Source organism: Siniperca chuatsi, linkage group LG8 (assembly GCF_020085105.1).
Source record: "Siniperca chuatsi isolate FFG_IHB_CAS linkage group LG8, ASM2008510v1, whole genome shotgun sequence".
Taxonomy (NCBI): Eukaryota; Metazoa; Chordata; class Actinopteri; order Centrarchiformes; family Sinipercidae; genus Siniperca; species Siniperca chuatsi.
Window position 1 is genome coordinate 11,387,508 of NC_058049.1, and position 21,722 is coordinate 11,409,229.

A 21,722-nucleotide genomic window follows, 5' to 3' on the forward strand; every position below is an offset into this window, starting at 1 on the left:
CAACCAAAAATGTGAACCTCATGTTGGCGCTACAGGAAAAGTCAGAGGGGAATCATGATTGAATGGCAATTCATCTAATAGTTGTTGAGATATTTTAGTCTGGGCCAAAGTGGTGGACCGACGCTGCCATCCATAACGCATAAAGAAACACGCACTGTTTGAATTTACACAAAACATTTTTTAATGGCAAGACAAAAAGGAACTGACAAACAGCCCCTGAGAGTGTGTTGTTTACATTATAAAAAGCACTGATGAAAGCTGACAGAGACCGGTTTCATGGACATGGACTAAGATCACACTCTGTCTCTCTTCTTCAGTGAACAACAGTTCTTATTCTTTGACTTTTGATGATCTCCCATCTCATGTCAGTGAATCCAGCACTGACTGTTCACTCTTAGCCTTACTAATGTTTATTCCTGACAGACAACACAACTCATAAATGTGATAATACTGCTACTTACAAAGAGAGAGATGATATATGTGAACCTGCTTTGCAGCTTTTATTAAAATTACAATAAATAGTTTGGCGTGTAATTGTTAACCGTCTTGACTTAACAACTAGTGCAGGATAGCTTATTTCTTCATAAACGCTGCTCTGCAAAGTTCACCACACATTGATCAAGATATTTTTGAACATAAACTAAAGAGTTGATAGATACCATGATCTGTTTATATACCTTAGGCTTAACTGCTAAAGGAGCATCTGTGTATCATACTGCTGTACATACATTATGAGCATGTAACACCTCCATTACTGCTAACTTTGCCTTTTAATAATGTACAGTGACACTATTAGCCGCTAAAGAAACGACTGCTTGGGCCTACAACTCTACAGTGTTTAATTTTCTAGTTGATTCAGATTGGGGGACAGACACCAAAGCTTTCATCCGACTCCGCGTTCATCTCACACAAGGCTTGTAGCTGTCCAGATCCTCACAGTCAAGCAGTGAGGACGTTATCAGCTGTACCACTCGAGGCAGGAAGCATTTACAATATGTACTAAAGAGAGGTGAACATAGAGCATGAGCTGGAGGAGAGTTTTTGACCAGAATACATCTGGGTGACAGAGTGCTGCAGCACTGGAAGTCCATTTGCGTTAAGGCAGATAGATGTGTAAACAGTCCTTGCTTTGAACCGGTTGTTCTCTCTCTTGATGTGTATATGCACACACACACACACACACACACACAGTGCAGGCATGAGTGTGAGTGTGGGTGCCAATGGAGACACACACTCGCTCCCTTGTGTTGGGCTGAACTCAAAGTTAGTGTGCTCTGTGGACCATCCTCCTCCTCACCACCTTTCCTTCAACACAGTTCTCCACGATTGTGAGCCCAGAGGAATTGTGCATTCAAACCACTCATTCTGCATCTAGCAACACCCGATAACGTTTCAGGTGCCTTCTGTGCTCGACGGCATGTTACGGGCTGTACGGTGGGGGCTTCTCATCAGGGTGGTTGTGAGGAGGAGAGTAGCGTGGAGGGATCATAGTGGGCCACAGGTGGCTGGCTCCAGACTGGGAGTCATCTGACAGGCCTGAGGAGTCAGGGAACATGTAGGAGCCCTGCAGGCAAGGCAAAACTTTTATTAGAACCACATGTTTACGAGTTTGGTTTCAGAATAACTCCTCACTGCTACTGAATATTCAATTAATCACTTTATTTGTCCCCAAAGGGCTATTGGTTGGGCAGCAGTGAAACACAGCATAAAAACACGAAGCACATGAATACATACCCCCCACAATTTAGTTAAATTATGGCTAAAAAATATATAATCTTATGATATTAAGAATTTGGGTCCTGAATGGGTTTATGTGCTCATGTCACCTTTCTCACAGAGTTTATAGAGATGGCAGAGGGTATGAAAGAGTCTTTATATCTGTAAGTTTTGGTTAATGGGAGTCAGAAACTCTGGATGTAGGGGAGGGGGAGCTGTCAGAGCCCATGGACTCTACTTTCTTTGTTTGTTATACAGAACATACAGACTTCTCTGTTTGCATTCACCACACTATTTAGAATATTTTTCTGTTGACAGTGAGAGAAGAATACCAACAGATAATAGAAGATGTAAGAACGGACTATTGACTGTACCTGCAGGTCGTAGGCAGTGTAAGGCGGCAGGCAGGGGGCAGTGTTGTAATACGAGTTGAGGGAAGTGGTGGGTGGAGGAGGCTGTGAGGGGACGGGAGCTGTGATGGCCTCTGGTTCGGATGTACTCTCTGAGGCAGCAGAGGGAGTCTGACAAGGACATGAAGAATATTGATCAGTTTCTATCCATCAGTCAAACACCAGAGAATTACAAAACAACAGTTTTGCATCAGCTCATACTGACAAATCCACATTTAAAGGTCATCATATAGTTTCAGACATCCTTCGACACATCAGGCACAATTTAAACCCAGTCATCCACTGGCGTCTTCTCTTCATTCACTTGACCTACCATGTCTTTGAAGCCTCCCAGCACTGCAGCGGTGATGATGCCCAGAAAGAGGGCCACGATGTTGAGGATGGTAGCGGACCATAACAGGTGATAGAGGTGCACCACATCCTGGCAGCTCTTCACATCTGTGTATTCGTGGTAGCCTCCAATCACCTCTACACGGCTAGCCCAGTGGGTAGGACAGAGAGGGAAACAGCCTACAGTCAAGCCACAAAAGTCACTAAAAAGGCTTTCTCTAATGCTCACCAACAGACTCTTTGTATTCAGGACACAATGAAAGACATACAAGAGGTTTTGATTTGTAGAATTAAATGAGTCTATGTCTGTTTGGATCAAATCTGAGACGCAGAGGACATGGATGGGTGTTTGGTCAGACACAAAAAGGACATGCATAGGAAATGGCACCCTAAAACACATTTCTATGGTGGGTTAAATCATAAAAACTCTATAATTACCTAGGTTCTATCATCACTAATCAAAAAAAAGAAAATCATGAGTGATGAGTGATCATTGATGGCCAATATGGTTCTAGGAAAAAAGGGACCTACTTCCAAATCATGGATGATTTCCTAAACTTTTTCAAAACATCTTTATTCTGAAGTCCCATAAGAGGATGTTCTCTGAAACAAAGGTTAAAAGAAAATAAACATTCTTGTTCTAATACAATCAACGCAGTTGCAGTGCAAAAAAATCTCCCACAAAAATGGCCCAACGGTACACATCGAAAATTCCAAACAATCAAAGCAACACAGCAAAGCAAGTAGCCATAATGTGTCAGAAGTGTGTCAGGTGCTCAACTGCTCAGCGTACTCACTTCCCGCAGTTGTAGAGGTCGCAGCAGTAACAGGTGTTGCTCTTCACACGCAGGTTGCAGGATGGTCGCGATGAGGACTGACAGGGAACCTGAAGGTCAAAGGTTATTTTATAGTCTCTTCGCTTTGGGTCGACTTCTGCCTCTTAACTGTGTCCCTATAAAACGTCATGGCTAAACAACCAGTGGCTGTACTGACAGACAGCTGAGGTCAAACACATGCACTGAGGATGAATTCATCATCGTATTTCTGTGAAGAGAAAGTGAAATATGTGTTTCTTACATCGCGGTCAGATGCACTCTCACTGGAGTGATACTCACAGCGGCCAGCATACAGAGGCCTGAGATCCTGCAGTACAATAAAACATGTTTTTATATTTCACTGCACAATTCATCACTGGTCTACTTACACACACTAAACTACTAAATTAGAAGAAGCTCATGCTTGATTAGTGCTGCATGATAATGACTGCGATGTTAACCATAATTATAGGGGTGAAATCAAACTTCATCATTCAAAATCCCCCCCACGAAAAATCCAGGTTCATTGTGTCAATTAGTTTGTGTTAATTTGATTAAAATTACATATTTGTTTGATAATACTGTACACTAACTCACTAAAACACAACATGAATGATAAGGCAGCTTGTGTATTTTTACATAATCTTGAGGCCCTGTCTTTATGAGGGGCCCAGTGTCAAATTTTAATACCTTAATTCTTTCTCTTGATATTATGCTTACATGGTGGACATTCCTAAATGTTCAATCGCATTACCACCAACTAACTGACGGGGTAAACTTGGGGCCCAGTAGGATTACTGCTCAGGATTAGTTGGTTTCTGGGGATGAAGCTGACGTGTGTAGTCTTGCTGCGTGCACTTAAGAGCAACAGGACACAAGAGAGTGAGTGACATTTCCCATATTCAGTTCAAGTTCTTAAACTTCCACTTCGTTCAAAAATTAAAGTTTGGAAACATCCAACCTGTCTATATTTCCTTGTTCTTATATGCTTTACATTAAAAGGTCAAAAAACCTTTTTTTGTTTCACTCCTAACTGAGCTCACCAACTGCTTGATCTGATTTTTCTGCTCTTCTAGAAACATTTAGTTATCTAATCAACCGCACATGTGTAGTAACCTAGACAAGACTCATTTATATCATATCAGAATATGAACATTACCTCTAAACATCAAAATAAACAGTATTCATCATTTAATAATAAAACATAATCATCATAATCCAATTCACAAACATATAACATACATATGACAGCAAACATAACTGTATTACTATATAATATACTTACTTATTATTTTGCTCAATATTGAGATCAAGAATATTCGTTAATGTTTGGGAGAAAATTACTTTTCTTTTTCATATAATCCCTATAAATAAAACTGTTGCCCCTGTAGTTTATTTTACCTGTGAACGGTCAGAAACTTTACCTGTGAATAGGACGCATTTGACTGGATGCAAGCGCTTTAGAGGCAAATCATCAATATTGAACATAATGACATTTAATCAAATATAAAAATCAATGATTGCGGTTATTATGCACTTAATTGTGCAGCCCTATATTTGATGTTTAATCGACATAAAGCAAGAACGGATTATGTCCTTAGGCACCAAAAATGTGATTTAGTTTCAGAAAAAAAATTCTGAAATATTTACAGAAAACTAAAATATTGCTCAATTTAACAAATAGTTATGATGTATAACTGGCCATCTGACAGCATCACTTCATCCATCTGTCACTGCATCATATTGTGTGTTGTGAGTGTGTCTGAGGGGGGGCAGTTAGTCTCAGCACCAGCTGACATAGGGGACTCTTTTCTGGGCTCAGCTCTTGGGTTTGGAGGGCTTAGGAATGGAGGGTGTCTTGGGGGCTGGATTTAAGATGATTAAAAAATTTGAGCGTTCTCTTTTGAATGTTAATTATCAGCAGGTATCTGCCTAACTCTGCTCTACATGCATTTGTTGGTGTTTTTCTGTGTACATGTAAAGCTATGTATAGCTATGATGACTGAGTGGACCCCATACTTCACCACCATACAGCGCAATGGGCTGGATGACACTATCAAATATTTTAAGCCAAAGTTTAATTGGAATTTGGAAATTAGAAAATGTTCTCTTAACTGCATTTAAAGCTCTCAAGCTTCTTCTTTCAGTGCATTCACTGCCATGTTGAAACTCCCTGATGCTGTTATGGTTATACCAAGGTAGGTATAACTCATACTGTGTTCACTGATATGATTACTTATGGTAAACTGGTATTTGTTCTCCTGGCATCTTGGGCGTTTTTGAAAAGTCACGACATTACGTTTTCTTCATATTTACTGCCAGCGCCCAGTTCTGATCGTACTTTTCAACTATGTCCAGTTTCACTTCTCTTTCATTCAATAGTGTCTACAAAAATGTTTCCATTTCACTGACACCACTGGCAACCCAAAACACTGAAACCCTGCTAATGGTGCTGATCTTCCTTTTCACCCTGCCATAACTTATTTTAGCATAATTGCTTTAAGAGTGCATTAGTGGTTATTTATTGTTTTAAGTACTTTGCGTCATGGAGAATAATCTCCCTCTACTTCAAAATATATTTGTCTCACTGAGGAGGGTGCAGCAGCTGCTACAGCCTGCCATATGTGAGCAATGCCCTTGCAGAAGGGCATACATTTAGATATATGTCTAATGCAGACAGAGTATATTAGGCTTTAATGGGGGCGGCACTGAGTAATACGCTTGTTATAAGTCGGAGCATAAGTGTTATCCATATTCATAATTTATTGGTTTAGTTAAATAAGTAGAAGCTTCAGTATTACTTACAATGTGCCTCGCAGCAAAAACTCCATCGACAATAGCACAGCAGAAGGCAGCCACCACTCCGAAACTGATGAAGACAATAGATGCCACTAACTGTGAAGGAAAGCAGAGGAGCACCAGCTTCATCACTCTTCATCATGCTATAATGATTTAGTTTATACAGAAAGCTATAACTGTCTGGCTCTTTATAGGCACTTTTATAGGCCCAACTCTCCTCCTTTCACCCCTCAATGACAGCATGTATTCAATTACACATCACCCCACCCTGTCTGCAGCCACCCAGCTGGCAGGAGGGAGGCAGTGCAAGTGTTGCAACAGATTCAGCAGCTAAAGGTAACAGGGATTTATGCCTGTGCCAAGGTTTCGAAGACGCTAACATGAATACAACCAGTGGCATATGATTGAAAAATGAAAACAAAGGGATTTTCAACAACACGATTTGACAGTAGGGCTGGTGGTCCTTAAAGGCCCTGAAAACTTATTTCTCAATCAGTTTCTTACTCTGAACGATGTGGTCCTCCATCAACACATTATTTCCTGCCAAACTATGATCAGTTTCAGTAATTTTAATTAAAATATTTCTGTATTTGTGTTTTTTGTGTGCTCTGCTCACTGGTTTGAAGTGGACGGGATTCGCTGGAAAAATGTAATGTCACATCAATGTCTGATGACAGTTGTGGGCTTGTTTGCTTATGTTGCATGGCCACTGTTAATCTGATCTCATCAAAACCACCCACACAGTCCTGATAAAGACTGAAGATACATATTTTTCCTCTTATCTGTAGTGCTATATATCCATCTACATTGTTTTGGTGTGAGTTGACGAGTTTTGGAGCTGTAGAGAAGTCTGCATTTTTTGAATATAATGGAACTAGATTGCACTCGGCTTGTGGTGCTCAAAGTGCTAAAAAAAGACATTTGAAAAACTGAACACCAGTGTCTCTTTCCAGAAATCATGACCCGGTTACTCAAGGTAATCCACAGATTTGTTGTGAGCAGTTTCATGAGGGAACTATTTTCTTTCTAGCAATAGTTCCAACATGAAACTGCTCACAAGAGAAGAGTAATAAAAACAGCCCCTACGTGTATCGGCAAGTTTCTTCTTCAATGTACACTTTGGCTTTATTTATACCTCGCACCTTACTGGTGACCATAATCCTTTATTTTGAACTGTAATTCCAAAAGGTGGAAATGGAGACTCTCTCAGTTTGCTGCTGATTTCTGCTAATAGGATTATTGGTTGAATTACACTAAATTTTCCTATCAATTATGATCAATTTACTTTCGCCCATTTACAAGTATGAAAATATAGACAACTATTCTTCTTACCTTACTGAAAATTTGGGTTGCAACTAACAGTTCTTTTAATTATTGATTCATCTGCTGAGTATTCTCTCAATTACATGTTATAAAAGAGATGTCCATCACAATTTCCCAGAGATTGTTTTGTCCAACCAACAGTCCAAAAGCCAAAAATATTCAATTTACTATCATAGAAGACTAAGAAAACCTGTAAATATTCACTTTTGAGAGGCTGGAAGCAGTGAATTCTTGGCATTTCTTTCTTAAAAACAAATTAAACTATTAATCGATTATCAAAATACTTGGCAAATAGTTTTCAGTTGTAATAAAAAATGTAATAATACAAATAATTCATGTGCCTCTAATACCTCAAACCATAAATAATATCAACACATTTTCTATGTAATAACAATTTTATGGCAAACAACAAATCAGATGCAGCGTGGTGTAACATGTCATGGCTCAGTTAGTCGGGGTACACACACACACACACACACACACACACACACACACACACACACACACACACACACTGACTGGGACTCCAGGCATCCAACCTCTGCTGCATTACGGGAAAAGATGTCACGGTACAAACTCATTCTTCATTTCAGCCCTGACAGTCCCTGCCCGACACCTCCCACCTGCTCCTCTCATCTGCGGTTTCCTTCCCCCACATTCCAGTGTGGACATCTGTCCTCCTCCACTTACACCTTATTTCTATTTCTGGCTGCATTTCCCTTGAAGCCCAGGATACTTGCTCTGATACACAAACCTCCTCAGGCCAAGTGGGTCTCACAGTCTGGGCTAGGTCTGTTGTGTCTATTGTCACATTAACAACATAATCAAGCTGTGGGCTGTCGTAAGGGTAATTGGGACTGATACACAGTTTAATGACCAAGCACCGAAAGAGCTCTCAATGCACGGAGGTAATATAAATCCTCTTACCATCTGCCTCTTGTTCTCTATCAAATGAGCGCCGATAATTCCCAGAAAAGAGCCAAAGCCCAGCTGAAAAGAGAGAAAATGGCTGTTAGGGCATTTATCTGATTTGACTATAAAGCTTTGATTTCATAGCACAGTGGGTTAAATCAAGTGTTTCTATCATGCTCGCGTGTTTACAAAGTTATTAACTTTTATAGATAAGCAAAATACATTGAAGATTAATTTACTGTAAACTGAGAATTTGTGAGATCAAAGCTTCTCTCAATCTTGTTGTTGCACTTTGTAATTCAATATTAATTTCTTCTATGTAAATCTCTGTAAATTCAATTATATGTTAATGACTGAATCTATGAATCGGATGGATTTGAGGTTAAAGTTAGAAGAAGCATCTTTAGAAATGTAACTGATATGCAACAGGCTGCTTTCCTGGTAGCTCTTTACAGAATGCTAAAAGCCGAGTACTGTGAAGAAAACACATGTATGGGCTGAGATACTTTACCTCACTCAGCCTCTAATGACTGTGAAGCTGAATAATGAATGTGGGGGAAAATTCACCCCTCAGAGACCTTCAGTAATTATGGAGTGGGAAGAGCTCGCTGAAATCACTCTCACTTCACTTATTATGAACTCTGGCTGTGAACCCGCCTGCTGCTGTTGCCTGCAGGTGTGAACGCAGGTGTGAACGTGCACTCACAATGACTCCCGGGTAGTAGCCGCCCACTGTGATGTTCTGCGTCCTCGTCGTCGCTGCCAGGCCAAAGATGAGGATGAGCACAGATACGATGAGCAGCATCACCGTCACTATTATTGATTTCCTCTTCCTCCTCTTAAAGGAGCCTACAAGACAACAAATGAGTGAACATTACTGCCAGCGTTATCAGTTAAAGTGATGTCAAATTTATCTTCTACATAAATTAGAAGATGAGGCTGCAACTAGAATCCACCACAAGCGTTGATGTAATGGGAAGTAGTTAAAGAGACTCATGGCTGGACTGGAGTTTCTCTGGCTCTGTCACGTTGACAATCTGTGGCCAATTCTGTTGAAGCATCTATGAGCAGAAAAAACAAAGTGCACGCTGCTTTAAAGATGCTGCAAAACGGCTGATCCTATTTATACTGTATGTGTATCTTTAAGGGAAACATGCAAAGAAATCAACTTTAAAAAGGCATCCTGTGAGACACACACTAAGAGTTGGAAAGAGGCTCATCTCTAAACTGTGGAGATGAATTATGACTTTGACTTATATGGGATACAATCTTTAATATATTATTCATTCATACATTGTCAGTTCATTGTTATCAGGCTCTTGCAGACAACTTCCATGATGAAGCTCAGTTCAAAATACAGGGCAGCATTTTGAGCAGCTACATTACTAGTTGGCTCTAAAAATGACAAATAACTTCTTATGTTGCTCATGATAGAAAAAAACCCTGGCTTGTACGCCAACAGTAAAGAAAACAAAAAACAAAATAACCAATTTGGTTCAGTTAAGTGGTAAAACTTCCTGACATACTCCAAAGGTCTGTTTGATTCTACAATTTGCAGCCATTTCCAATAAAAAGTTATGTTTTTTAACCTCAAAGCACATATAAGAAATTTACTTACCAGTAAATAAAAAAACTGTCATTACATTTACATTAAAGAGTCTTTTTCTGTTGATCTGTGTCCAAACATTTAATTAAGGGGCGTCCTAGTGGGCTAAAACTTTGAGATGTTGACCACACATCGCAACATAGCCGGCTCATGTCTTGCCGTTTGAGGACCTTTGCTGAATCATCCCCTTTATTCTCTTTCTCTCTCCCCTCATATCCACTCAGCTCTCTGTATACCGACTAATAAAGGCATAAAATAAAAGTAAATACTTTTACAGGCACTGCATATATGATGCATATATGTAACCTGTGTGTCATCTCCAGTATGAGTTGGCCAGGTTTACTGTATATTTGTGAAGCTTAGTTTTCATCCTGTGCTGAAATTAAATGAGTAAAGTTAACTTTATTGCCATTACAACAAACATTGTTGCCTTGGTGAGCTCGTAGTGCAACAGGACAGAGAGGACATTCAGCACGACATCCTAATAATAAAACCATAATTTACATAAGAACATAAAAAATAGTAATAAAATAGTATTAAAAGTATTTTAAGCTAAAAATAAAATACCTTAAAGTACGAGAGGTTTGCAATTCAGAAGTCAAACAACCTAAACATACGCATAAATAACAACAAAGACAACCATAAACTAGAAACAAAATTTACCTTAAAGGTTTACCTTTCAAGAGTCGAACAGCCTCAGGGAATGTACATCTTTTAAACCACTCAGATTTAAAACAGAGTTGTCTGAACCTCCTCCCAGAGGGCGTCTCTTCAAAGAGGGGAGCAGCTGGGTGAGAATCATCTCTAACAATATTCAGGGCCTTTTGGTGAAGTCGAACGTTATAAACTGAAGAGAGAGACGGGAGGGAGTGGCCAGTAATTTTAGATGCAGTCTTAACTTATTTTCTCTGGTGCATTTGTTTCGGCAGTTGTCGGCCTATGATAAAGGAAGGTCTACTTCTGGTTGTAATCTTCAATTTATTCAGAAAGCTCCTCAAAGCTCGTCAGAGAATAACAGATCATCCAAGTCACCTCTATGTTCTGTTTTATCAATTTGTGGAAACACAAGAGTCTGCAAGCCACAAACAGACGTCACTGCTACTGAATGCTAATGCTCCAACCTGGAGATCAATAAGAAGTGCAGGGAACGCATATGGTTTCAGTCACATTTTGTCACCATGGTGCCTGCAAAATGAAGGACACAGCCTCAATGATCTAGAAATATAATATATGAGAGCTATATTACAATAATAATTATATTCTGATGAGACCACATTACCTCTGGGATTGCGTTCCTTATAATTCTGTATTGTAGATTGTTTTCTTCTTCTGGTCTCAAATGTTCAATTACAGTTAACTTAAACAACAGATGTGGCTGTTTTGCATAAGTGAAATGAATAATGAATGTCTCTATTTTCCCATTATATCACGTCCCTTCGGTTATAATCTCAGAGACAACATCATCCAGTGTTAGATTATGTCAAATATCATATAAAATGCCAAGAATCTGATAATCAGTGTCTTCTGGCTCTACCCTGTAGGGCGTTTGTGGGAAAGGGATTTGTAACTTAAAATCATGCATGGTTAGATTTTCCTATTATGTGAATCCCTTAAGAAACTGCAGGAGTTCTACCTGAGACTAGTGCTGGACATGCTACAAGTGTACATTCAAGTTTGGGTACTGTTATTTGACTTACAGTAAATACTACTCAGAAGAAATAAGCAGAAGCAAGACTTTCCTTCATGTTTAAATTACAAAACTAGCTATTTTAAGATGACTCCACGTCACAAAGTTACATATGGTCTGTGTGACCATTTCAATATGAGTACACCACCTCTAATAAGTGCTAATAAGTGACCACTTTTCTTTCTCAAACATTGCCTTAAAGTAATAAGAAGTCTAAAGCAAACATGCATGATCCCACTGCAACAATCTCCTACTAGCTACTGAGAATGGCCTGTTTTGGGCTGCACTAAACTGTACAAAACATAGCCTATACTGATTTCCCTTACACGAATGGACCATTTTATTCCTTTAATTTTCATGACAGCATCCTACCATAATCTGTGTCAGGCAGTTACCCATCAGAGCCAAACATCCAGGCTGCTGTGGTTACTCAACGTCGCCGCACCTGCAGTGACGCGCTGCGGCCTGGACCAGAAAAAAAAAACAACCGTCTGGTGATGCAACGAGAGTTTTTTGTCTGCTTTTGTGAGCAACAAAAAAAAGGCCGTTACTGTTTTTTAAACGACAAAAATAACAAACGCGAATGGTCAAAATAATAACCTCGGTGTGTACGAACAATTATAATAAACTCGTTCAATTAAATCCACGCATTCTGGTAAAACGAGTGTGTTATTTCAGTGATAAAGCCTGCTGCAGGCACGCCGTTGACCTTGCACACACACCTACCCATGCTTGTTTCAGAGAGGGTCAGTCCGCTGGATTGAAGGCTCTGAGCAGGAGGCATGCTGGCTGGAGGATGTTTAACGCAGTCCGCCGGACGATCCTCTTGTAAATAAAAAAACAAAACAAACAATAATCACGACTCGGTGTTATTCGCTATATATCTGAGAGCTAACTGTGTACAATCGTGAGCTAACGCAGACGGTGTGTTCGCTTGCTGTGGCATTCTCTGACAACAGCCCTCCGTCCCCGCTGAGCCCGAGTCCGTCGCATTCACATCCCCGCGGCTGTTGATCCGTCTGTCGGCCTCCGTCCTCACGGAGTGTCGGTGTCGGACGGTGGGTCGCTGCTGCTGCTGCTGGTTGTATGTGCGCATGTCACACACGTACTCAAAAAGCACAAGTACTCTTACAGTCGTTACTTATTTTAGCAGTGTAACGATACTTAACTTAGTTAACGTAGGCCTATTACCAAAGTCCCGCGATGAACGTGACCGTTACAACTTCACACCACGTTCGTTACTTTCCGTTAAAAACCTTTGAGTATCAGCAGAGTAATTAATATAGTTGATGTTCTCCAAATACTATCGTCTATGTCGATAAAATTCAAAATACATGCATACAATCACCGAGAAACAAATCGTCCGCCATCTTTTAAGATAAGCTAGCTAGTGTAACGTTAGTAACTTTAACGGTTAAGCTTCTGAGGTAACGTTAACTGAACAAATAAAAAAAATGGGTTTGGGATTTTAAACAAAGACTGTACACTATCAGTATTGTATTGAATTTATAGCAAATACAAGTAATAATAATAATAAATAAATAAACGTCACCGAGAGAGGAAAGTAACGGCAATCTGTAAATTGACCACCTGAGAGTTAATCGCTGAAAGAAGGGGTAAAAACTTATCCTGCTTTACATCACATGGAGTCAAATAAATCCGGTTTAGTATGTTTAATGTCTTTAATGCTGCTGTTGGTGTTTCTGACACAGGTGTGTGGGTAGTGGGCTGCCTGTGGTCGGAGGACCAGGGCCAAGTTAAGGCCGAGCGTCGAGCGCCACCATCTGTCACAAACACGACGTTACGTTCAAGAGCTATCGGACATTCAGGAAGCATTGACCAACACATACATTATCCAACAAAGTGACACATGCTGCCTTCATGTGCGTCTCATCATTTCAAATCCCTCTCTCTTTCTTTTTTAACCTTGGTTGCAATTATATCGGCCACATCGATGGGGCTGTAGTTCCTCTGTGTTTCTTTTCTGGGAATTTGGTGATTTACCAACCAACTAAATAAATATATAAATAAGATGCAGTGTTTCCCATCTGAAACTTTATTCCTGGCCCCGTTGACAAGTGTTAACATTAAAATAGTCTATTATTTATACCCTCATGTAGGGAAATTAACTTTACAGAAAATTATATTTGATTTATTATATTTATTTAATTCATTAAAACATACAGAATTTAGTTAACTGAATAATAATTATTTTTTTTAACATATTTTGCAGACTTTCTGAGGGGGTTGCAGTTACAGTGAAAGTCTCAGTATTTCTAAAATCCTGATGCACAATTTGCTGTCCTCATTCTGCTATTGTGACGCACAAACGTTGCCTGATTTAAAATAAATAAATAAATAAAACACAACCCAACTTTATTTTTAGGGCTACATCCAAATATGATGTTGCTTAAGTAGCACAAACCCTGCCCAAAACTGACATTATGGTTATGTAATTCATACCAGTTCAATGATGAACTCTTGTGGAATTTGCAAATGTACAGTTCAGAAGCAACTCTGGAGTCTACAGAAGCTCCTGTCTTACTGTACTGTATGTCTACAGGTTTGGTAAAATTCAATTTAAATTGTGTTTGGGAACGTGCAGCACAATATATAATGCACTGACATGATATGGGTCCTTCTCTGTTACTTGATCTTGGGGTCTTGTCTCCCTGTGTCAAAATCATTTCCCCAGTTTTATGCTTACAAGTTGTATATTCCTAAATTAATATGTTGAATCAAGTTACCACACATCAAATCTGTGGCCAGGTGGTATTCCTGTAGAGAGAAAGTAGGATGAACGTGGGGTTAACTGCAGCTCAATCGTGCCCTGGAGCCCCCTAGCAGATTAATGGAGCTTTCCCTGCACAAATGCACGAATGACCTCTTGTAGAGACAATGTATAGAATATGTATCTGTAACTTCGGGTAAAATGCAATCAGGACACTTTTAAATGGCATGCACACCGACAATAATGCTTTAATTACTCTGCATGGACAGGTGCATTAAGTTAACGCTTTCCATAGGTAGGCTTTCCCTGCAAAATGTTGTGAGGATTGTTTTCTTCTCTGCAAATGTCCTTATGCGGTGACAAGAATCATTGGCCCTCACTGTACAACACACTCACATGAACACACACGCGAACACGTGCAACTTTTTGCCGCGCAATTCTCAAAGAACTGATTTTTTTCCATGACGCAATTTCTCTTTTCATGTAAAAGAAGAAGAAGAAGAAAAAAAAACACACTCAAAAGTCCCCCTCTCCCAGTTTAACATGGGGCAACAGAGCGTTACGTGACCGGAGTGCAGATGGGGTCAGGGATGAGGACTACTTGAACTTCACAGAGGAAAGCTCCTGCTGAGCAGTTGCTGCAAGAGTCTGTGGAGGTGCTGGCGTTGGCAACTATTTTAGTATGCATGCATGTGCAGGGACAATGGCAAATGACTGATATTTAATTTACGGTGCTTCTGTTTCATGTTAAATATAAACCCGATTAATAATATTTAAAAAAAAAAAAAAGAAGTAAAAAACCAACCTGTTAATTGTTGGAGCATCTTTGTGCACGTACAGTATGCAGCCATGCAATGACTGACAACAGTGTCTTGTGTTGGGATAAGCTATAAATATTGTATTCATGCTTTGCTTTAGTGTTAGTTCAGCTTAGCAGACAATGGTTGATGGTGTGCGTGTACAGAATGCAGTGCTGTGGACCAGGCCGCTGCCAAAACGTCTCTGGGACAAAAAAAAAGCACTTTGTATCCCACCCCCAGTTTTTCTTGTCCAGCGTTCATTCACTATGATGCGCGCCTAGTTGAAGGAGGTTCTCTATAGCTGGTCCCCTTTGCATGCCTAAAACTTTCTAATGAAATCCCCAAACACCTTTTGACAAACATTATTTTTTCTCTGGGGGTCAAGAGGGTTTTCGACATATTAATCCGCGATTTTACTGAAAAGAAAACTTCAGGTATGTCAGATTTTTCATTGAAATTCTATTTGTTGCAACTACAAGAATTATTTCTTGTGTCTGATGCTAGATTAAGTTATTCATATAGCTTGGCACTGTTGTGAAAAGTTTTGAAAATGTTGCTGAACTTGACAAGTTTGCAGATGCAAAGATGCTTCGCTTGAATTCAATGGCATGGTAGATGTGATTGGTTTAACAAGTACCTTTTCTTTCTGTGAAGAATATGGAGCCCAGTTCCACAGAGGGAGGAGCTGAAGAGACGCTCCTTAAAAATCATCCACCAAGTCTTGTAAGTGCTGAAATTAAATAGAAAACATCTAACTTTCATATCACTTTATTCACTGAAGCAGATGCAGCGATTAAGGCGTCTTTTCCACTAGCTCTGAAGGTTATTTTAGCACAGCACAGGTATCATTAACTCAATAATCAAGTGGTTTTATTGGCACAAGACTCAAACCTCATAACAGCATTTTAAACATACAACAGCAGATTCTTTTATGGGCCAAATTCTCACAAATGAAGTGACATGTGTCCTGTGGTTCCTCTGGGATCTGTGTGTCCTGGCCTGTGGATGCTGTGAGTCAGTGAGTAACATCTGGCTGTCAGAGTGACCCTCCAGCTCTGCTGTCTGCAGCTGCTGCTCCAAGCAGGAGGGTCCACTCAGGGGAGGTCAGGTCTCCCAATGAGTGCCAGAAAGGTCACCAGCGGGTTTATAATTTGCAGAAACAGGGGGACAGGACCATCAGTGCGATGTTCATTAATATGCAGAGCACACTCTGGCAGTTTATATCATCGGTCATACTCGGAGCAGAAGGCATGCCATTTTTTTCCTGCAGTGATTTGAAAAGAAAATAGGTCGACTGCAGAACTCAGCAGTTGAGAATATGTGTGGTGAGGGCTTTTTCTCTTCTTCTTCTTTCCACCAGCCTCACAAAGTGATACTCAAACATGGCCAAGAGTTGGAGGAAGAGCAGGAGGAGTTGGCCGAGCACCAGCCTCTAGAGCAGGAAGACCTGAACTTTGAGAGATGGAAGCGCAGGCCGTTACCCAAGAGGACGCTCCACCAGAAAATAGACGACTTGAAGACGTACCTGTGGAATGCAGAGACCAACGAATTCATGGGTCGCTCTGGAAAGAGCTGGAGTGAGTTGATGAAGAAACACACGTTCTATGTTGTTGGGGTATGGGAGGGACGTTTGCATTAATGCTAAAGTACTTTATTTTTTACTGCATGTGTCCAATAATTAGATCTAATGTTGAGGCTGTTACAGTTAAATCATCTTAAACAAGCTTAAGAGCAGTCATAGTGTTTGAATGTCTTTAAAAGATGCACTCAGGGATAGTTTAGAGGGTGCGAAATGTCTCTGGAGTCCAGTGACTCTGATCACTGTGCTGCAAGTGTGTGTGTGTCCTTATGCTCAATGTTTACATAGGTGCATGGACAATTCAGAGTGTCCCGACAAAAACAGACTGCCTGGGGACGTGTCCCCAGCGGGAGCACTGTTCCGGGCCTCACACTGGCCAGGAATCACATTCCTCTACATCTTACCATGCTCTCCACAGCCTCTTTCCCAAAGCCTCGGCGACCTCATCGCTGAACTTAACATGCTTATGGCCCCCCAGTTGCAGTTAAACACGTAGAGATGCACTTATCCATAGAGCTCACTGCCAAATTGAGCTTTGGAGCAGGCAAACTTTTTTTTTGGCAGAAGCAACAGACTGGGCAAGTTTGTTGAGTCAATGATGATGGAGCAGCCTCTTGGTATTCCAGGGTAATTGCAATGTGACGCTGTTGAGCCCCCTCCCTCACCTCCACTCAATGTACACAATGGCAAACATGATCCAACTGAGTGTAGAGAGAATATCCGAGGAAAGTGTGTGTTACATGCATGAGCCGAAACGCTGGATCCCAGGCAGGGCTCATTTCAGCTACATAACCACTGTGTGCACACTTGTGGAGGAGTGGGGCCCATGTGTCTGATGAAGAATAGCCCTGAGTTGAAGTCTGTGCTGTGTGTCCTGTGAGACGAGTGTGTAAGAGAGGACACAATACCAGAGTGGGGTGATTGAGGCTCCTTGGAGCTGGCCGGGCCTCTATGGCTGCAAAAGACCTTCACTACGATGGCAACCGGAGGTTCACTGTGTTCCTGAGTGAAAGGACAGCTGGGAGAATTCTCACTGAGCTCGAACAGAAAGGCCTTTGTGGCTCTGGGGACGCAAGGCTGGCTGCAGCTAGTCCCCTGTGAAATCGCCTGCACAGCAAAAGCCATTTAATTTAGTGCACGTTTGGCTTGATTAGTTGCTAATGGACTGTTAATTTGAAAATTGCAGAACAATGATAGTTCTCTGGGTTTCTTTATCACAGGATTCTCACATTAGTACAGTAGATTTTATAATAAAACTATTGGGAATTATTTGCAAGTCCAGACATGAAGGGAGGACAGTAAACAAATTAGTGACCGTCCTGATCAAGGACAGTAGCTGGAGTCCACACAGACCACACAGTCTGAGCAAAAGTGGAAATTCTTTATGGTTCATTGTTTTTCTCCACTCAGATCAGAGAAGTGATTTATTGAGAGTCTGTTATATAAGCCACTTTTGTGCAAATATTGCATCAGAAATATTCACCCTAATATCTCCCCTTTTTCACTCCTCTTTTAGGCCTCATCCTTCTTTTCTACGCTGCACTTTATGTGTTTCTCGCAGCCATGTTTGGCGGCTGTTTGTTTTGCCTCATGTGGTCTATTAGTCCCTACCATCCAACCTTCAATGACAGAGTGATGCCACCAGGTAAATATAACCCCAAACTCAAACCCCTCCGCTGTATCCTCCACCGTCCTTCTGTCTGCTGCTTCTACTTGAGTCTCAGCACAGTTGACTGTCTCTGGGTCTCCACTGGCAGGTATGACGATGGCCCCACACCTAGAAGGCCACGAGATCGCCTTTAACGCCTCTGATCGCAAATCCTGGAAGAAGTACGCGAGGTCTATGGATGAATATCTAAGATGTGAGTCAGTAGTGATTGTAGGAGATAATGTTAAAGTTTGGGGTAGTCTAATGAGGTTGTTGAGTTTGTTTAAAATGAAGCGAGCATGCCATGAGTTAATCCCCATCTTCAATACCTTTGTTCCCTTTTTCCATTTGGTTCTTGCAGGGCATGCTGGGAAGGGAAGCCTCTTTGTGGGCAGAGTGCAACCATTCAATCTTTTTTTTTTTTTACGCCCCGCTTTTGTCAAGCTTCCTTAATCAGAGGCCTGAGTCTGGCAGGGCATTGCTGTAGCAAGGCTTTATTTATGCCCTCCTCTCTCATTCTCCCTCCCTCCCTCTCTGTCTCTTTCTCCCTGCTCTCAATTTTCAGCGTATAACGATGGCGCTCAGGAGAAGAAGAATATTCGCTGCACACAGGACAGATACTTCATGCAGGATGACTTGGAGGAGAGCGCAGAGCGGAAAGCGTGTCAGTTCAAGAGGTCCTGGTTGGGGGACTGTTCGGGGCTGCAGGACCCCCACTATGGCTATTCTCAGGGAAGGCCATGCATCCTCCTTCGAATGAACCGAGTAAGACGTCACCAAAACCTGTAAAACAGTGCACTTTAAAAAGTGCAATTATGTATATCAGCACAAAAAACAAAAGAGGGAACATAAAACAGCAGGGACACCATGTTACTGGACTGTCAAAGCTCACAGGTTGCTCAGTGAGTGACATCTTGTGGCCATTTCAGGGAGAGCATGAAGACACGCGACGTGCACTACTTTTTGTCTTAATTAACGTTTGGAATGGTACGGGCATGTCATTTTTTATGATTTATATATAAAGATCAGTTTGAAGCAAAAAAGGTGAGTACTGTGTACATCCGACAGGTGCAGGACAAAAAATAGCAGACAAAGGAAAACGAGAGGTTGTCTGTACACAGAAATGTGCAAGCTACCAAAAAACATCCATTGGAGTTCAGTTTGAAGACATGGCAAACAAAAATATAAAACCAAAACATCGTTGAAGAGTGCTTCTTTACTTTTTTTGTGTGCATGATGACACTTCTTTCTTACTTTTCTATAGATTCTTGGTTACTTACCTGGCCAGGGCAAACCAATAAATGTGACTTGTGGCGTTAAGGTACAGTAACCATCAACACTCTTGCTTGTCTAATGTCCTAATCGTGTCATGCAAGCAAGTGTGAGTCAAGAAAACATAACTTCTTCCTCTTTCAGAAAGGACCTCCGGAAGCTTTGGGAGAACTCCAATTTTTCCCTAAAAGCATTTTTGACATGAAGTACTATCCGTACTATGGGAAGCTCAGACATGTGAGTGAGAGTTTCATCCTAACTGCTGTGGCATATAGACAATTAAAAAAAAAAGTCTGAAATAACACCTGTCTTGACCTCTTCTGTCTCAGGTAAACTACTCTTCACCGGTGGTGGCTGTGCGTTTTGCAGGAGTGCAGTACGACACTCACATCCAAGTACAATGCAAACTGAATGGCAAGGGCATCATTAATGATTCACCCACTGACCGCTACCTGGGCAGTGTGACCTTCTCCTTGGACGTCGGAGCGTAAGGCAAAGATATCGCTTTCAGCGAGATGTTCCTGTGACAATGAGGCAGGAAAATGTATGAGAAAAAAATTATGTTGAAACATTATTTTCCATTAAATATGTAATTTCCCTCTCCTCATCTTTCACTTAAATATCCATGCCTTCTGCTGTGAAACAAATTCCTCAAGAAGTAGATATTTACTCTTGTGTTTCTGTTATATCTTTGAACCTTGAGCGTGCTACTGGCACCTGCACCCACAACAAACAGTGCTGAGCACAGGACAAGTGCGTAGAGTGAGTTACAATTCAATTCCTGATATTTTGTAATGATTAGCAAGATTAATCAAACTAAATTACACTCTGCCCAATAGTTAGCATTTCTGGCTATGCAAATCCAATTATGACTTAAAGCATTAATAGGCAATTAGATATATTGTTTTATCAGGTTAGATTATGGTTTTGTGTGCACATTTTTGTGTGATAAAGTGTACTAATTTGTTTTGCATTATATTTTTCAAACATGTATATTGTAAGAATTCAAAGAACTATCATGCAAACACTGAAAGCAGGACTTGTACTGTACTTACAAAAAAAGAAATAATAAATGACTGCAAATACACTATTACAATATTTTTGTTGAATAGAGCAGTATTATACATTTATGATAAAGCATCACAAGCCACTTCTTGCTTTCTTTTGTAAAAAACAATTTGCTTTTGAAAATGAAATACTACACAAGACTGATCAATAAAGAGACATACTGTACTGTGAAATAGTTTGTGAAAGGTCTGTACCATTTTAAAACATTATAACTATTTTTTGATAGTATTAATCCTGCCTGAACTGTGCTACTAAACTTGGTATCAATGTTGTATTTATTCCTATTATAGTTATTATAATAAATACAATGCTCTGGTATGTACTGTAAGTTTTCTTCCACATTGGACTAACAGTCTACATCAACCTTGTATTACATATTTTAAACTAGAATTACCGCCCCGTGGTTGTATGCCTCCGCCAATCAGTCAAGTTGCAGTTTATATCCATGTCTGTCCAGACTCATATATGTAGTGAATACTTGGAAGGAACTGAATAAAAGGTATAAAGTGTATTTTTGGCTAAATGGAAGTTATCACTATATTGATGATACATATGTATGATTCCAGTGAATATACATTGTTGCTTGATTAATGAAGGATTATCATAGATGTATTGGCTAAACAGGTACACATGTAGTTCATTACTATGTAAGGATGGATTCTTATAGAGTATAGCTACACAAAATGTGATGCTTTTGTTTTCTCTCTATGAGCTGTAGGTGAAACTCACTCACAGGATCACGATTAGCTAGGCGCGCTCCAATTCGCTGTTTGCAGTCACGTGATTCCGATGACGCTCGAAATTCAGAAAGAGGCAGGAAGTGAAAGGCAGAATGGACGAGATGGAGGAAAGCCTGTACTATGCTAGTTATTGTTTACTCACTGTGTCGTCCCAGTCAACATGTGTGTGAAATCTGGAATCCCCCAATTCATTCTTAAATCATGGCTAAAAACCTATTTTGTCACAATGACCTTTGAGTCAAAAATGTCACCTTTTCAGGGTCCGACCAACTGTGAAATGGTCACA

General features: G+C 40.5%; 2 protein-coding genes across 8 annotated transcripts; one reads left to right on the forward strand and one right to left on the reverse strand.

Annotated features, from left to right (window-relative positions):
- Positions 1-157: 157 nt before the first annotated feature.
- Positions 158-12,999, reverse strand: tmem255a (transmembrane protein 255A). 7 transcript variants are annotated; one of them, XM_044204896.1, is made up of 11 exons: positions 12,325-12,999; positions 10,588-10,758; positions 9,012-9,154; positions 8,321-8,383; positions 6,077-6,166; positions 3,534-3,599; positions 3,254-3,342; positions 2,988-3,059; positions 2,440-2,608; positions 2,091-2,237; positions 158-1,564 (listed from the first exon to the last, which is right to left on the reverse strand). In XM_044204896.1, exons 1-11 carry the CDS (start codon positions 12,380-12,382, stop codon positions 1,421-1,423), a joined length of 1,212 nt encoding a protein of 403 aa, XP_044060831.1. In that variant the 5' UTR covers positions 12,383-12,999; the 3' UTR covers positions 158-1,420. The 7 variants fall into 7 exon arrangements, with proteins under 7 accessions (XP_044060831.1, XP_044060832.1, XP_044060833.1 ...); XM_044204897.1 differs by having other exon boundaries at positions 2,440-2,602; positions 12,325-12,994; XM_044204898.1 differs by lacking the exon at positions 2,988-3,059 and having other exon boundaries at positions 12,325-12,997.
- A 2,380-nt stretch (positions 13,000-15,379) lies between these two features.
- On the forward strand, positions 15,380-21,014 carry atp1b4 (ATPase Na+/K+ transporting subunit beta 4). The gene is made up of 9 exons (XM_044204911.1): positions 15,380-15,563; positions 15,784-15,852; positions 16,490-16,706; positions 18,225-18,353; positions 18,466-18,570; positions 18,922-19,121; positions 19,621-19,677; positions 19,773-19,865; positions 19,958-21,014. The coding sequence occupies exons 2-9, from the start codon at positions 15,787-15,789 to the stop codon at positions 20,117-20,119; spliced, it is 1,029 nt and encodes a 342-aa protein (XP_044060846.1). The 5' UTR covers positions 15,380-15,563; positions 15,784-15,786; the 3' UTR covers positions 20,120-21,014.
- Positions 21,015-21,722: the final 708 nt, after the last annotated feature.

Coding starts and splice junctions, on each gene's coding strand:
- tmem255a (XM_044204896.1), bottom strand. CDS start 12,382: ATGCCTCCTGCTCAGAGCCTTCAATCCAGCGGACTGACCCTCTCTGAA. Junction 3,343..3,533: donor AGAGTGCATCTGACCGCGAT/GTAAGAAACACA, acceptor TTTGACCTTCAG/GTTCCCTGTCAGTCCTCATC. Junction 3,060..3,253: donor GACCTCTACAACTGCGGGAA/GTGAGTACGCTG, acceptor CCTTTGTTTCAG/AGAACATCCTCTTATGGGAC.
- atp1b4 (XM_044204911.1), top strand. CDS start 15,787: ATGGAGCCCAGTTCCACAGAGGGAGGAGCTGAAGAGACGCTCCTTAAA. Junction 16,707..18,224: donor TCGCTCTGGAAAGAGCTGGA/GTGAGTTGATGA, acceptor CTCCTCTTTTAG/GCCTCATCCTTCTTTTCTAC. Junction 18,571..18,921: donor TATGGATGAATATCTAAGAT/GTGAGTCAGTAG, acceptor CTCAATTTTCAG/CGTATAACGATGGCGCTCAG.